This window comes from Dysidea avara, chromosome 13, assembly GCF_963678975.1.
Source record: "Dysidea avara chromosome 13, odDysAvar1.4, whole genome shotgun sequence".
Lineage (NCBI taxonomy): Eukaryota > Metazoa > Porifera > Demospongiae > Dictyoceratida > Dysideidae > Dysidea > Dysidea avara.
Genome location: NC_089284.1, coordinates 5,975,392 through 5,991,212, shown reverse-complemented (window position 1 = coordinate 5,991,212; position 15,821 = coordinate 5,975,392). Strand labels below are relative to the sequence as shown.

Sequence of the window (15,821 nt, the reverse complement as noted above, 5' to 3'; positions counted from 1 at the left end):
ATAACACTATTTATAGGCACTTAATGTATGCTGTATTGTAATTGTGCACTTGTATGCATGCACGTTAAGTATCATGAGGTGCATTAAATGGAATTGTAGTGAACCATGTGGTGTCTGCTACAGGACGAGTACTCAAGTGCAATGCTGGGTCCTGGGCAAAAGTGTAGGTCCTACCGAGATAAGGAGCAGGTTGATTGGTAATTCTGACGATCTTTTGATATGTGCGCATTCAAGGCACGTCGTTACTGACTCTCAGTAGCAAGGGCATGTGATTTTTTTTCCATTTCAACAACTGTGTTTAATTCATTAGTGAATGCGAGCATGGCAGAAAGTAGTGGCAGCGTGGTTGATAAATGATAACATGTCTGCCTCAGGTAGCAGTCACATGCAGCTCCCACTCATGAATTAAGTCAGCTGCATTGGTTAGGCTTAGCACTAGGCACATCTGTATCAGGCTCCATCAACAACCAGAGATTACTGCATGACAAAGGTCATGGTCCTTGTAATGTACAGGTGGTGTTCATGGAGTACTCAAATGAAGCCGCATTTGCATTGTGGGATGAAGACAGAGAATTCTTGACAGTCCCAGTGGCGGTATCCATGACCGAAGTCATACTGAATATGAGAGTGAACACTCCAGTGAGGAGTCAGCGATTTTGAGAATAACGCGTTATGTAATAGTTATTACATTTTGTGATTTCAAGTTTACAATATAATGCGTTACTATTCATAGTCTAATAATATAACTTAAGTTACTTTCAAGGAACTCACAGTTCGTTACATTACTATTACAGTTCGTTAGCAACATGTAACGATATTCATAATACATTACCAGGTCCATTGCTAACCAATTAGTGTTACTCAACAGCTTAATGGCTGTAATAATCTACTGTCCCGATTCCCTATGATAAAATTATCCATATTAGTTCACACCTCAGACAACTGGTCACGTGATTTGCCAGCATTGTTTAGATATGGCTGAAAAGAGCATCTTTACACAGGTGAAAGAAGCCAGGAGCTATATTTACAGGAGTGTTTACTATATGCTAGCTCAGTAACTAACATGCAAGGTGTAAAGGAAGGTAACTTAATGTAATATATTAAGTTACTTTTCATTTGGAGTAATATGTAACTGTAACTTATTACATTGCCCAAAAGTAAAGAGTAATATGTAATATATTACATTGACAAAGTAACTTTCCCAACACTGGGAGTCAAATGATGAGTATATAGAGACTCTGCGCCAGACTGTGAAAGATTGCAAGTGCAGCTACAAGAAGTTACAGAGGTACTTGAGCAGAAGAAAGTAAGGATCAAAGAGCTGTGGAGAATGAGTTGTGGGAAAGTTGAAGAGTACGGTGTGATGGTAGTAGCCAATGTCAATGAGATAGCAGCACTGAAGGCCCAGCTATAGCTGAACAGAAGTGGCAAAGAATCCCCAGCTCTGATGATGATACTGTGTCAGTTATAGAGAGGCAAATCAGTAAGATTAGATGATTGGCTACCAGGGCTTAATTTGGCTGCATAGTGGAATGACTGGACACACGAGGAAAACTTAATGCAGTTGGCTGGTCATTTGAGAGGGCTTGCTGAGGCTGAATGGAATCTGTTAAGAGATGATAGGACCAGAAACTTTGAAAGGGTAGTCCATAACGTGAGAGAATGTTTAGATCCCTGTAGCAAAGTGCAGGATTTTCAACGTACAGTGCAGACCGATAATGAGACTGTGGCTGATTACGCTTGCCAGCTAGAGAAAGCCTTCAGAGTTGCCTTTGGCAATGATAAGCTGGGTAAAAAGACTAAAGAAACCATGCTATATGGCCAACTGCAAGAGGGCTTGCATTTGGGGATCTTACATGTAAGGAGTCTCAGTGCCTTAGGAGCTATGTCATTTAAGGAGTTGTGTATGGCAACCAAGAATGAAGAGCAGCGTCAAACTGAACTGAAGAAGAGGCAAGACTACAGTAGGCCCCACAACAGTTTTGTTAACAAGGGAACATACGATGACAAGTCCACTAAAGATAAGTCTTTTAAGTCCAGTCAAAACAGTAGGATGCAGACTGGAGGTGGTAGTCAGGTGTCAAATAGTGGTACAAAACATTCTTGACTGCTCTATTAGAGTGTTTCGGTCACTCTAGTGAAAAGATCCAAACAAAGCTGCAAAGAAACATTGTGTTATCCAACTTGTATATTGTGTGATGACCTTTATCAGGCATTTTCCATGAGTCATTCCTGTTCCCGTTTTCCTCAAATTACATATGTTATAGTTAAACCCCACCACAAGTAGGTTATCAACCATCAACCCGAGGCCGAGGTGTTGATAACAGATATCCTATAGTGCAGGTGTGGTTTAACTAGTATCTATCCCACACTTTGAAGCATTTGACTTCATAATCAATTTGACAAGATAAACATGTGAAATTGTGCATAGTTTCACCTTTTGCTGCATGTGCTTATAGTATTAGAATATGATTCAACTGAATGCGTAAATAATGTTGTCTTTCAGATTGCAGATTCTCACCTACTGGGATTTAACTTCCATCCCTGGGGTTTTAGGGTTTAACCAAGCTACAATATCAGTACTCCTACCTTTTTTTTACTTTGATGTAGGGCTTCAGTGGGATAGAAGTGATCATAATCTTGTTCACTGAATTTCTATAGAAACTTTTATATACAGAACAGAACATTAAATGTGAAAATAGTTGTCACTCATCCATTTAGTACAAAAATGCTGTCATACTCAAGATGAACTATGACACAGATGTTGACATAGCAGTAAATGGGTGGCCACAGTTTGACTGCACATCTGTCAGACTACATGATATGTTTGGAATGGTAGGTGGTACTGTTGTATTGCACTACACATATACATTGTCCGAACTGTAATTGTTCTAAACACAATTATGTTGCAATAAGGTTATGGGTATTGTCAAGAGTTTATTATTCACTCTTGGTATTGTGTACAAGGATGGATGACTTCATGAGTGTATCGAAGGGGTCAGTGGAAAAAAAGGGGATAATCCACATTTTGAGTTTTATCATTTTGTAAAAACCGGAGTGCTTGTTTAATAAATGTAATGACAGAAAAAAAGTTCAAGTCAATGTAGGTTATGGCAATTCAGGAGCGTCTAAAATTCTATTTAATACCCACTATACACCCACTTTATTTTCAAATGTGGGTTAATTACCCCCTTTTTCCATTGACCCCTTTCACTGTTATGCAAGCACTGCATGTTAGCTTTTCTCCACATTGTTCAAAGCTCACCCTCTCACATAGCTGACTCCAGTTCTTTGCATGATTTTGAGAGTTTGGTAAGAATGCACAAGAGGATATCGATCTTGATTACCTGAGCAATGTAATTCTATTATAGTATTTTATTGAATGGTATATATACTACAAGTACACAGGAAAATTTGGAATCTTCTTATTGTTTTACTGTGATTTAATATCGTGCACTACTCCAATTTGTTTCAGTACTTTTTATCGATGTGCTAAGGTGCTTACTCTAGTTGAAATTTCCAAATTTTTTTGTGTACTTGTTTGTTAACTTTTTTGTAAAATATAATTATTATGACTGGTGAACCCATGCATACCGCATTTGAAATGGCGCCACACAAGCTATATCATTTATCGTCTAAAAAGTGAAGTATCCATTACACTTCATTGTCAGCTATGTTCAACCCGTTACACAGCATTACGAATCAAGAACTGTTTGAAAAGCACCTCTGCAATCCACGCATACCAAAAGAAAGAAATGGTGCCGCGCGCCCCAGTTACATCAATTACTGTCTGAAAGTGAAGTGTCCATTACACTTCGTTGTCGACTATGTTCGACACGTTACACAGAAGTAAAAATCAAAAACTGTTTGTAAAGTACCTCTGTAATCAAATAGCCACTACAAAAAATACAGACAATTTCCGTTACAAAGGGAAGCCATTACGTGCTGCCACCAAATCGACACTTTTCGCCGTCAGCAAAGATGAATGGAACACAAACGAGGACATTGGTAAGTCCATGAAGAATGCATTGTACATACTGCGGTATGCCAAAAGGCACCTCTCGGGCCAAAGTGACGCCGAACAGTACAAAAATCAAGGCCGTAGCCTTAGCCGTTATCAAGTTACGCTTGTTTGAAGGCATCAGCCGGTAGAAAATTCCATTAAATAATTTTTTTTAAATTCCGTAGCGACTTGTTGAAAGCGTTTCGGGTCGATCTGAAAGCTTGTTTGGGCTTAGGTTTACCTAACCAATACTGCCTCATCGTCGTCAGGGAAAATTGAGGCTGGTTTTTGGGTGATGTTATTTCGTGGACCATGCCTACTCCTTTGTGGTCCCTACTATCTGTTTAATGAAATGGATTTAGTTAAATAAATTGATTCAGTTTTCTTAAGATTGTTGTGAAATGGTACACTTGTGTTCAAATAGTGGGATTGCATTGTGACTTTCAATGTATGTACTTATAGTCATTATCGTGAGGTTTATTTATTTACAAGTGCACAAAAAATTAGAATTTTCAACTAGAGTAGAGACCATAGCACTTTGATAAAAAGTACTGAAACAAGCTGGAGTAGTGCACGATATTAAATCACAGTAAAACAATAAGAAGTGTTATATCCCTACTGTGCTTCAAGATACCATAATGGAAATGCACCATAGGGATATATATATATAGTTTTACTGTGATTTGATATCGTGCACTATTCCAGCTTGTTTCAGTACTTTTTATCGAAGTGCTATGGTCCCTACTCTAGTTGAAAATTCCAATTTTTTGTGTACTTGTTTGTTAACTTTTTTTGTAAATAATTATTATGACTGGTGAACCCATGCATACTGCATCTGAAATGGTGCCGTGTGCCCCAGCTATATCAATTATTGTCTGAAAAGTAGAGCATCTGTTGTCAGCTATGTTCAACCCGTTACACAGCGTTTCAAATCAAGAACTGTTAGAAAAGCACCTCGGCAATCCACGCATACCGAAAGAAAGAAATGGTGCTGTGCGCCCCAGTTATATCAATTATCGTCTGAAGAGTGAAATATCCTTACACTTTGTTGTCAGCTATGTTCAACCCGTTACACTCAAGAATTGTTCGAAAAGCACCTCTGCAATCAAAATAGCCACTATGAAAAAATACAGACCATTTCCATTACGAAGGGAAGCCATCACGTACTACCACCAAATCAACACTTTTCACTTTCAACAAAGATGAATGGGACACAAAGGAGGACACTGGTAAGTCCATGAAGAATGCATTGTACATACTTGTACAATGGAATAAACTAACTATATTATGTAAAAATTACACTGATGGAATACTGCCATCCTGTGCCAGTATCCAAAAACTACATTACTTGTAATTATACTTAACCTAAAATTACAATTAAAGTAAAATTATGACTATTTAACTTAAAAATTACAGTAACGTAACTACTTAGCTTACAATAGTTAAGAAATAAGATGTGACAAGTTGGTGAGTTGTGATCAGGGGAGGACTAGATATGATCAAAGTTCATGGAGAAGTGGTTGATACAGGAACTACATGGACAGAGGTAGTGGAGAGTCGGTCAAATTAAAGTTAGCAATAAAATGTTTCCCGAAGAATGATTTAATTTGATTTTTGATGGTTATTGTAGATAGGTCCATGTTGATGATTGGTAAGAGAATTCCACAGTCTACATATTCGGTTAAAATAGAAGTGACATTGTTTGTTTATTATGGTTCAATTTTAATCCGGATCTGGTGCAACTGTTAAAGAATGAGATGTATGAGTCGATGTTAAAACTTGAGGTAGGCTTCTTGGTGCTGCTAATGGTTAAACTGTGTTTTATGACACATTCTTTTACTCAGAGAGGATTATAACTAGTCTTCATTGATTATGTCAGATCAAAGTCAAAATTGATCTGACATTGTAAGGCAATGCTTAGTAGTATGCTTAAGCATGCCAAGCTGGAGCATGCCCCCTGAAAATTTTTTGGGTTTTCAAAGCTTGGATGCAAGTATTTGACATCCAAAACTCCTTCAGCACCCATGCACTGCATCATTGTTTTTAGCCACATCATAATAAATCTGTAATAATAACATTATGATGATTTAATATGAAATTATTCAATGTGATGTTTTGTGACATGTATCTATATCAATTATGGTCATATACTGCAGTACATTTAAAACCCCTTTAGAAGCCACCTAAACAGTGTGTGAACATGTGGTAGAGTGGTGCAGATTGCACTTCATCGAAAGGTGAAGGTTCGATTTACCATACTATACAATTTTTTTTGCTTTTTGGACCTTTAGGTACACCTTTTTAGAAGCTCTTTGACTGCTCTATTAGAGTTGCTGACTGTTCTATTAGAGTATATCGATCTTTTTTAGCAGAAAGTGGTCAGCCATCCTTTACTGGTTCAGTAGGTAATTGGGCAGTCTTCGAGCTAATTGGTCAGTAAATGTCCAATGGCCGACCGTTATAATCCACTCTGGGTATAGCTCCAAGTGAGTCATCTTATATTATGTGCAAAATATAATGATACTCAACTGGGTTTTCATTTGTTTTGTACTTAATTCGTGTTATACCACTTTAGTGTGGTGTTCAAAGGTGCCGCTCAGGATTTAACTTGTTTATTGCCTGGGCAATATCATGGGAACGTGGTTTGCTCATGCTATCTTTTTGAATAACTAAATGAGCTATGTACAATGCATTAAAGTGCTCTGTTGCAGTTTGCAGTGCTCTAATAGGGAGTATCGATCTATTTTCATGGAATTGTAAGTGTCTAAACTAAGTACCTCGTGTTGACAGCTTACAATTCTTATTACAGCACACTCACACGTGTCTTACAGCAACAGCATTATATAGAATAACTATAGAGTAACTATTAGTTATAAGTAACAATGTTACAGAATTAAGCTCCATAGTACTAGTCAAGGGTCTATTAATGTATTATTACTTTTGTTAGGGCAATGCTACGCTTTTACTTGCTGGATCTCAAGAAGGTCTGGAAAGGTTTTTGATGTCCTCAACTTTTGATGAAAATGATACAATTGAAAGTTAGTTGTTGTATGGCTACAGATGTGCACAAAAAAATGAATGAAAAGCTAAAACTTGAAATGACATAAAAGAGTGCACAATGGTTTTGCATGGGCTTGACAAAAAATACCATCCTTGCATGAAAGTCACTAAATGCACTCTTTTTTTTAAAAAATCGTCATTACCAATTTGATTAAAGCCATGTTCTGCAAGCCATGCACACAAATGCACACAGGAAGATGTTGCTGACAAATACTGTATTACCTTGATTTGTGGCCGGTCCATATAAGTACCTGGTCTCCTTTAGTTGCTGGGGGTAATATCATAACAAAAATGTAATTGAATAAAGTCATGGTTCCTATCATTTCTGTACAGTGCTGTAAACGTTGAAACAAAAACATCCTATGCATGGTATTCCCTTTTAAGCTTCAGTATGCAAAGAAGGTGCTAGTCTCATATATAATTGTTGGCGTTTATAGTTACCTGTTGCATTTAGTTGAAGAGATAAATGCCTGCATGGGCTACAATTTGAGGCAACATGATAATGCATACAGTGACAGTAGGGAGTATGGACTTTCTTGCCAAAATATCATATAGAAGCTGTGTCACCTTTCCTTCACAACAGCTTGGCAGTATTGGTCCAACAACTTTCTATGAAATATTTAAAAATTGAAATTTCCCTGCTAACTGGCTGACTGCCTGCCTACAGTTAAACATATCTCAATTATGGTTATAGATATGGGCTTGACTTCTTGGCTGCTCAGCATCACTTCATCCCAAGACGTGCCTTTTCGCCAACCACAGCAGCTACAATGCACATATCATGGACTTACCTTTTCCCTCCTCTGTGTTCCATTTTTTTTTCTTCACTACCATCTAGGTGTTAGCGATAACGCGTCTAAGGTCCATGATGCATACATTGTAGCTTCTGTGGTTGACAATAAGGCGCATCTTAGACTGAAACATGAAGAGATCAAGCGTTATCCTATGCTTGGCTGGAGGCATCATCATGCAATTGGTAATTTTGTTATGCAAGATTCAAATATGAGTGTAGTGCATATCAAGTTAACGTACACTTAATAAGTTAATAAATGAATGTAAGTTAGGAGAATTAACTGTTTCTTCAGACAGAGAGTTCCATAGTCGAATAGCTGTGGGTAAGAATGAGTGATAGTAGGTGTTTCTTTTAGCAGGAATAGTCATAAATCTCATTTGATGACCTCTTGTCCTGGTAAAGCTTCTATGAAGATAATTGGAAAAGTCAGCTGAAACAATATTGTTGATGATTGTGTAGAACATGATAATGGTAGACTTAGTTCTTCTGTGTTCAAAGGATTCCCATTTTAAGCAGTTGTGCATGTTAGTTACACTAGAATATCTATAATAGTCATTAAAAACAAATCTAGCAGCCTTACGTTGTACCATTTCAATCTTGTCTATGTTAGATTGTGTGAATGGTGACCAAACAACAGAGGCGTACTCCAATACCGGTCTAACATATGTAAAATAAGCTAAAGATTTGACACGAAGTGAACACTGACTAAGGTTTCTTTGTAAAAAAGCTAGAATAGAATTTGCTTTACAAGTGATAATGTCAATATGTTTAGACCAAGAAATATTTTGGCTTATTGTAACTCCTAAATATTTTGCTGAGGTAACTTCGCGAATGGGGTAGTCCCTGATCTTGTACGTAGTTGATAAAGGTTGTTTTTTTGCTAGTTATAACTAGGTGTTCGCATTTGTTAAGGTTGAGAGACATAAGCCAGGTTGCAGACCAGCTGACTAGTTTATTTAAGTCTTCTTGCAATATTGAAGCATCTTCACTTGGAAGAATAGCTCTGTAAATTATTACATCATCAGCATACAAACGAATCTTGGAGGATAGAGAGATAGGTAGGTCATTAATGTATATTATGAACAGGAGAGGACCCAGGACAGAGCCTTGGGGAACACCAGATAGCACACTGCAAGATAAGCTGTGCGCATTTCCAAGAACGACTTGCTGTTTCCTGTCAAGCAGAAAATATTTAATCCAATTAACTATTTGACCATTGATACCATAGTGGGATAATTTGGATAGTAAACATTTATGAGATACTGTATCAAATGCCTTTGAGAAATTTAGCAAGAGGAGATCTGTTTGAATATTAGCATTAAGATTAGATGTAAGATCATTTACAGCCTCTAAAAGTTGAATTTCACAGGAATGGTGTTTTCAGAAGCCATGCTGTTCCTTACAAATAATATTAAAAGTGTTTAGATGATTAGTTATCGATGAAGACAATATATGTTCAAATATTTTACAACAACTGCATGTCAATGAAATGGGACGGTAGTTAGAGGAATCTGTACAGGAGCCCTTCTTTAAAATAGGTGTAATAAAAACACTTCCTATCAAGTGGAAGTTTACCTTGGGTGAGGGAAGCATTAAATATCAATGCAAGGGCTGGTGCAATGTTAACAGAAGTCTCTTTTAGAAATCTAGCTGAATTACCATCAGGACCAGAAGCTTTATGAGGGCTCTGTTCCTGTAAGAGATGAGAAATACTATCACAGTCAATTTAGATAGGAGATATGTCTGGGTAGGAGAGGCCATCAAGAGAAGGAACTGATTCAACTTCAGAGTTGTCAATGGTGAATACAGATGAAAATTGTTCATTTAGGATGTTGCATGGCTTTGGCTAGATTATCTGTAAATAATTCGTTACGTTTTTCAAGAGATGGGACGCCACTTTGCTCATTTCTTTTGGACTTAATGTATGACCAGATTTTCTTAGAACCACAACCACTGTTCATGTCAAAAAGTCTAGAAACATATGTGTTGTGTGCATTACGGCATTCCCTCTGTGTATATCTTTTAAAGGTTTTATATGTGTCCCAATCTGATTTAAGAGAAGATGATCTAGCTTTATTATACAATCGACGCTTTCTGTTAGAAAGATGCTTAATTTGTGCATTTATCCAAGGTTGCTTAGTAGAAGATTTATAAAACCTGTATGGGACAAGATCAAGACATTCTTGACAAAAAGACTTAAAGTTTTCCCAGAGATCTTGGATAGGAGTGCTGATAGTATAATGAGATGTAAAGTCCTTGCAAAAATCAACTACTTTGTCATTTATCAATTGCATGTTAGCTTTGTGCCGTACACCTTACGAGGAATAGTTTCAGCAACTGTGGCAGTTAAGACAGATTCAACACAAACTACCTCATGATCACTTATGCCTGGAGATACCTTAACTTTTAAACTAAAGATGGTCTATTGGTTGCAAAAAAGGTCCAATATGTTATTGCCTCTTGTTGGTGTGTCAACTAGCTGGAAGAAACCACCCAAATTGAATGCATCAATTAATAAATTACAAATGTTTAAAGGATATGCATTATCAGTAACAGAGTAAAGATCCCAGTCAATGTTAGGTAAGTTGAAGTCACCAGTGATCCAAATAATGGCTTCTTTATATTTAATATACAAGTCTTCTATTAATTTACATAAATTTTGCATATACACTTCATCTGTATTGGGAGGTCTGTACACAGTTAACACTAGGAGAGTTTTATCAGCTTCTGCCTGGATTTTGCAAGTGACTGACTCTGTTGTATTTGGGAGTGAGATCCAAGAACAATTAATTGAGGAATGACAAGCAAAAAACACACCTACATACCCGTCAGTTCTATCAGAGCGGAAAACTTGATAGTCAGGGGGGAAATTTCACTGCTGAGTACAGTGGAGTTCAACCAGGATTCAGTTCCAGAAATAAAATGAGGGGATTCAGACTCAATTAAATGAAGGAAAAAGGCTTTCTTGGAATGCAAACCTCGGAAGTTGCTTGAGATTAACTTAAAGGAATTCATTATAGGTGAATCATCTATTGAAGTAGAGGAATTAGAATCACTTATACAATCAATGGGTGCAAGAGAATCAGAGCCAAGGAAGGAGGAGTTTAGGAACCCACCCTCCTCACTATCAGTCCGTTTTTTTTTTATCTGATAGACCTTACCAGAGCCATTCATCTCAGCCAGCCGCTTCCTTAATTCATGATTCGCTTCCTGCTTCTTCGGTGTAAAATCAGGTGTAATGAACACCTTCTTTTCATCCAATCAGGGTCAGATTTATTATGCAGCTTAACACTGTTACGTAGGACAGAAAGAATTATAATTTCATAGGAGGGTTTGGGGTTGCTTTGCAGGGCATAGCTAGGGTAGGGCATGGGTGGGAATTTACCTTACCATCAAAATTGCTAGTTAACCTCTACCATCACCAACAGTTTTGCCAAAAATGCTAGCCGATTTCTATGCAAGATTTAAATATATATCTATGTAAACAACCAAATACAATATATTTAGTACACATACCATGGTATTTAACCTGTACAACAAGGCGTGAACAAATTCTTTGACAATATCGCATGATCAAATGATGACTGTGTGAGGAAAATCCCTTGGAAATACCCATGACCCCTCCTAAGTTGCACGTCAGATGCATTTGAGATTGAAAATGGAGTCAACAAGGCATGACAAGTGAGAAATGCCATGCAGTTGAATTGTATTGAGAATTACATGGATAGATAGGAGATGGCTTGCGAGAGTCTGAACTGAAAACAGTGCAATGAAAAGTGTGCTGAGCAGACATGGGGCCAAGTACATTTAAAAGTACTTGAGTAAAGTACAAGTACTTTTGAGTTTGCAAAGTATAAGTACAAGTACTCCGACTGAAATCACAAGAGTACTTAAGTAAAGTACAAGTACAGTAATGATATTTTTATACCACCAAAACCCTCATTACAGTAATTGCACTTAGCCTTGCAGTCTCAAACTTCAGGAATTGGAAAATATTTTAGGACAACAGGTACTTCAGGTTTTTGTCAACCATTCTCTTCAACTCCCAATTTAAATGACAGCATTGCTTTTATTATATATGCCAGAATTCCAATTAAACAGCTGCTTGTGGCTACATGATACATAGTAACATTAGTAAGGTTGTAAAAAGTACTATAGAAGTTGAAAACTACAATTTCATCAAATTCATCGACACTCACTGTGTACAAACTACAATGTTTGCAGTACTTAAAAGTACTTTAAGTACATACAAGTACTTGGTAAAATATTTGAGTGTAAGTACAAGTACATTGCAGTAATTAAGAAAGTATTTAAGTAAAATACAAGTACTTTCAAACTGTACTTAAGTATAAGTACTCATGTACTAGGCCCCATGTCTGCACCAGAGAAGTGCGAAACACCAAAGAGTCAAGTAAAAAGCAATGAAGCCTGGCATGTTAAGTGGACAAAGAACTTTCTACAATCACCTAAGGTCAAGTTTTTGTATGAAAATTAACTCGTATTGTATAGACTCTAAGAGCTATGTGTGGCTGTACTGAGACATCTGTAGTGTTGTCTAGCCACATTCCCTGAGATGATGCAGTTCACTCCTTACTGTTCAGAATATGTATCATCTTCTTAAGCAGTCATTAGCTGTACTGTTGACCCAGTAAGTCTGTGTTAAGCGTCCTGGTTTGCAATTAGGCCCTTTATTTGAATATCGTATGGGATTTATGCGCACTGTCATGACTAGTGTTTGTAGTTTATAGTACCAGAGTGATGTGTTTGATAGTTGTTTCTTTGGTAGGTTGACTTGAAGTCACATGCTACCACGATCATCGTTGAATTGGATCCAGGATACCTGCAAGTGCCACAGCTATAGTAGCTATATAGCTGGTTTTTGTTATTTATTTGCGTTTAACACTATAGCAAAGCTACCTGTGGATCTTGTTTGCATACACTTCATATGATTTTTGTGATAACGTCTCATGTTTCATGTGTATACTGGATATCATGTCCCATCAGAGATTTTCTGGCCACGTCTCTGTTGCTCTGAACACATTTATGGCAATACTACCAATCTGTCATGAAGAAGAGGGAGGCTGGTTTTCGGGTGAAAGAATCCCAAACCTTCATGATATATACCATACTGTATGATAATCTCTACTCAAATGTAAAAAATTTAGTTTTTCCTTATACTTGTAAGCTGTAAGTGAATAAGTTTGGATGGCTATTATTATAATGATGCCTACCTAATGGTGTCACATTGAAAGGTGAACTGATGTACAACTGAAATGGCTGTCAAATTTTACACATGACTAATCGGTTGCAAGTTTTAGGACTATATACATTCTCTCTCCACTATATAGACCTGTATGTATGTATATGTTCTAAGTATGTAATTGTCATTTAGTATGCTTTTGCTAAATATACAGGATCAGATGATGAGACAAGTGGATATCTAAGTAATGTAAAGAGATCACGGCCATATTGTCTTCAACCAAAGAATTGTCGTCCTACTAAATCCTACTTTTTTCCTGGAAAAACTGAAGATCTTGCAAAGTGGTAAACATATGATTGTTGTATTAAACCACTGTTATGATTGATTCTTATTGATTCTTATCACTAAATAATCAAAAGTACATGCGGGAGGACATTCATTGTTAATTTGGGATTATAATGTAATACTATACAATTGTTGACTGTTTAGTTCCCAGGCATAACTGGCTGTCTGGATGGATGCATTATGCATTGAGCCATGATTTATCAGCTTTTTGTTCAGTCACAAAGTTTTGTTATTGTTGTGGCTAAATTCTAAAACTGTAACTTCAAAAAATATCTTCGCAGAATGGAGAATCATTAATCAATAATCATGAACTTACTGCTTTTGTACAACACAAATATTTCAACAGCATTTGATCAATAATTATTAAATACTCACTCTAGTTCCAATTACATGCACGATGAATAATTATTACATAAATTTTTCTGTTTCCTGTGTCTCTTTAGGTCATGCCCTGAAAATGCTTATATTGCAAAACTGAAAGCAGAACATATAAAGTTTATCGCTGAATTTTCAAAACCTGGTAAACTAGAAGATCGGATCACACATTATGAAAGATTACGTGAAAAGTGTGGATCATTTGGATTATTTCTCAAAGATAGCCCATCTCAACCTGTTTCATGGGCACTATGTTCAAGGTTTGGACATGTTAAGCATGTCTACACATTACCAGAACACCGAAGAAAAGGCTATGCTAAGATTACTGTGTTAAGTATTATGAAGGAAATGATGGAGATTGATGTGACACCAGAACTGGAAGTTTTGGACATGGAAAACATTGAAGCTTTGAAACTGTACACTGATTTAGGCTTTGTAGAATCACATAGTGCTGTGTGGAAATTATTTCCATGGAACTGAAAGAAACAATATAGTGTACTGCTTTTGAACAATTTTTGACTTTTTATATGAATAGCACCGGTGACAACCGATTTTGATTTTGTGAATTACTTGAACAATATGTATTTTTGATACAATTGCATAGGGCAACAAATAGGCTTTCGCCAATATGTCCCCACAATTACTAAAGCATCAAGCAGTATGCCAGTATAAGTGAGATGATTTTCAAAATTTTTAATTTAAATGCACAATACATGTGGCAAAAATAAAGCAAAACATGAACACACTACATCTTAGTATATCAAGAAAATGTTTATTGTTTTTCTTGGTTGTTTATTCACACTGTGGAAATGATACTCCTACTAAATAGAGCAGGCATTTACTCTAATACAGCAGTCAGGAAAGACTGATATACTCTAATAAAACAGCCAATTCTAGATCATAATCTTGATTTTGAAAACATAATTTTGAGCATAATAGGCTGGATTTTTGAGCACATAATAGCCTATTTTCAAAGCATAATATAATTGGCTCAACACCAATCTTGAAAGTACAAGGGTGCAGTGTATAGTAATTCTGCTGCAAGCTATCATGCCAGTAGCATATCATGCACATTAAAGAACTCTGCATGTAGCGAGTAAACAAAGAACACAAAAGCTTTCTTTATGTAATGTTTGAAAAAAACTGTTGGAAAAATCCAGCCACTTGTTTCATTATGAATGACCAGTCTTACTACAACAGCATTAGCATAACAACATTAGCACTCCTTATGTTCACTATTAAGTGTATACAGTATAGAATTGCAGTTATCAGTAGGCAGTTCCTCCAGCTATAAATATTTATCAAATGGAGTTGTTACAGTCTATTGTGTTGTTAAACACAATTGAGCCATAGCTACCAATCAGACCTGTGCTTTTGACTGCTCAGTAATATTCTTATTGCTTTGAATATAGGATATATAGAGCATGAAAAATTGCAAATGTCTCAAGCACTTGACAGAATGTGTATCAAAATGGAATGGAATTCGTACAATCTATACATATAGTCTTTATAGTGTGTTGTTTGCTTGTTTTCAAAAAACTTAATGGCTTTAGTAGTTGTATGTACATCTGGCTCTGTACCTGCATGAAGGGTCTCTGCCCTCCTAACTACAAACTTCACATCAATGGACAACTTGCTATTAAAAAATGTGACTGAAGTTTGGAAAAATGATCTATAAGTTTTGAGATAATGATTTTTAAGTCATTGTAACATGCCAAGGGTAGTGAACACACACACACACACACACATGAAATGCATTAATTTATTACCTTTTAGACCACTACCAGATATTGTAGCTGCTTGTAGATTTCCCACCAAATAAAGATGAAAAATCGGATGAACTAGCTGGATGAGAGAAGTAGTATTATGAGTGAGTTCAAGTCACAAAGGAGTGGAGGGGTGGACATTTCAAAATGGAGATATATAGACCACAATTGAAGTCCAGTCCAGACAAGGGATTACAGGGCTGTACTAGCTCTTTAGTGGCTGATATGTAGCAAAGTCAGCAAAGAAAACATTGGCTAACTATATCAGGCCATACACCA

General features: G+C 36.6%; 1 protein-coding gene across 1 annotated transcript; it reads left to right on the top strand.

Annotated features, from left to right (window-relative positions):
- The first annotated feature begins 6,986 nt into the window (after window positions 1-6,986).
- On the top strand, window positions 6,987-14,340 carry LOC136243705 (uncharacterized). The gene is made up of 3 exons (XM_066035253.1): window positions 6,987-7,041; window positions 13,271-13,400; window positions 13,845-14,340. The coding sequence occupies exons 1-3, from the start codon at window positions 7,005-7,007 to the stop codon at window positions 14,254-14,256; spliced, it is 579 nt and encodes a 192-aa protein (XP_065891325.1). The 5' UTR covers window positions 6,987-7,004; the 3' UTR covers window positions 14,257-14,340.
- Window positions 14,341-15,821: the final 1,481 nt, after the last annotated feature.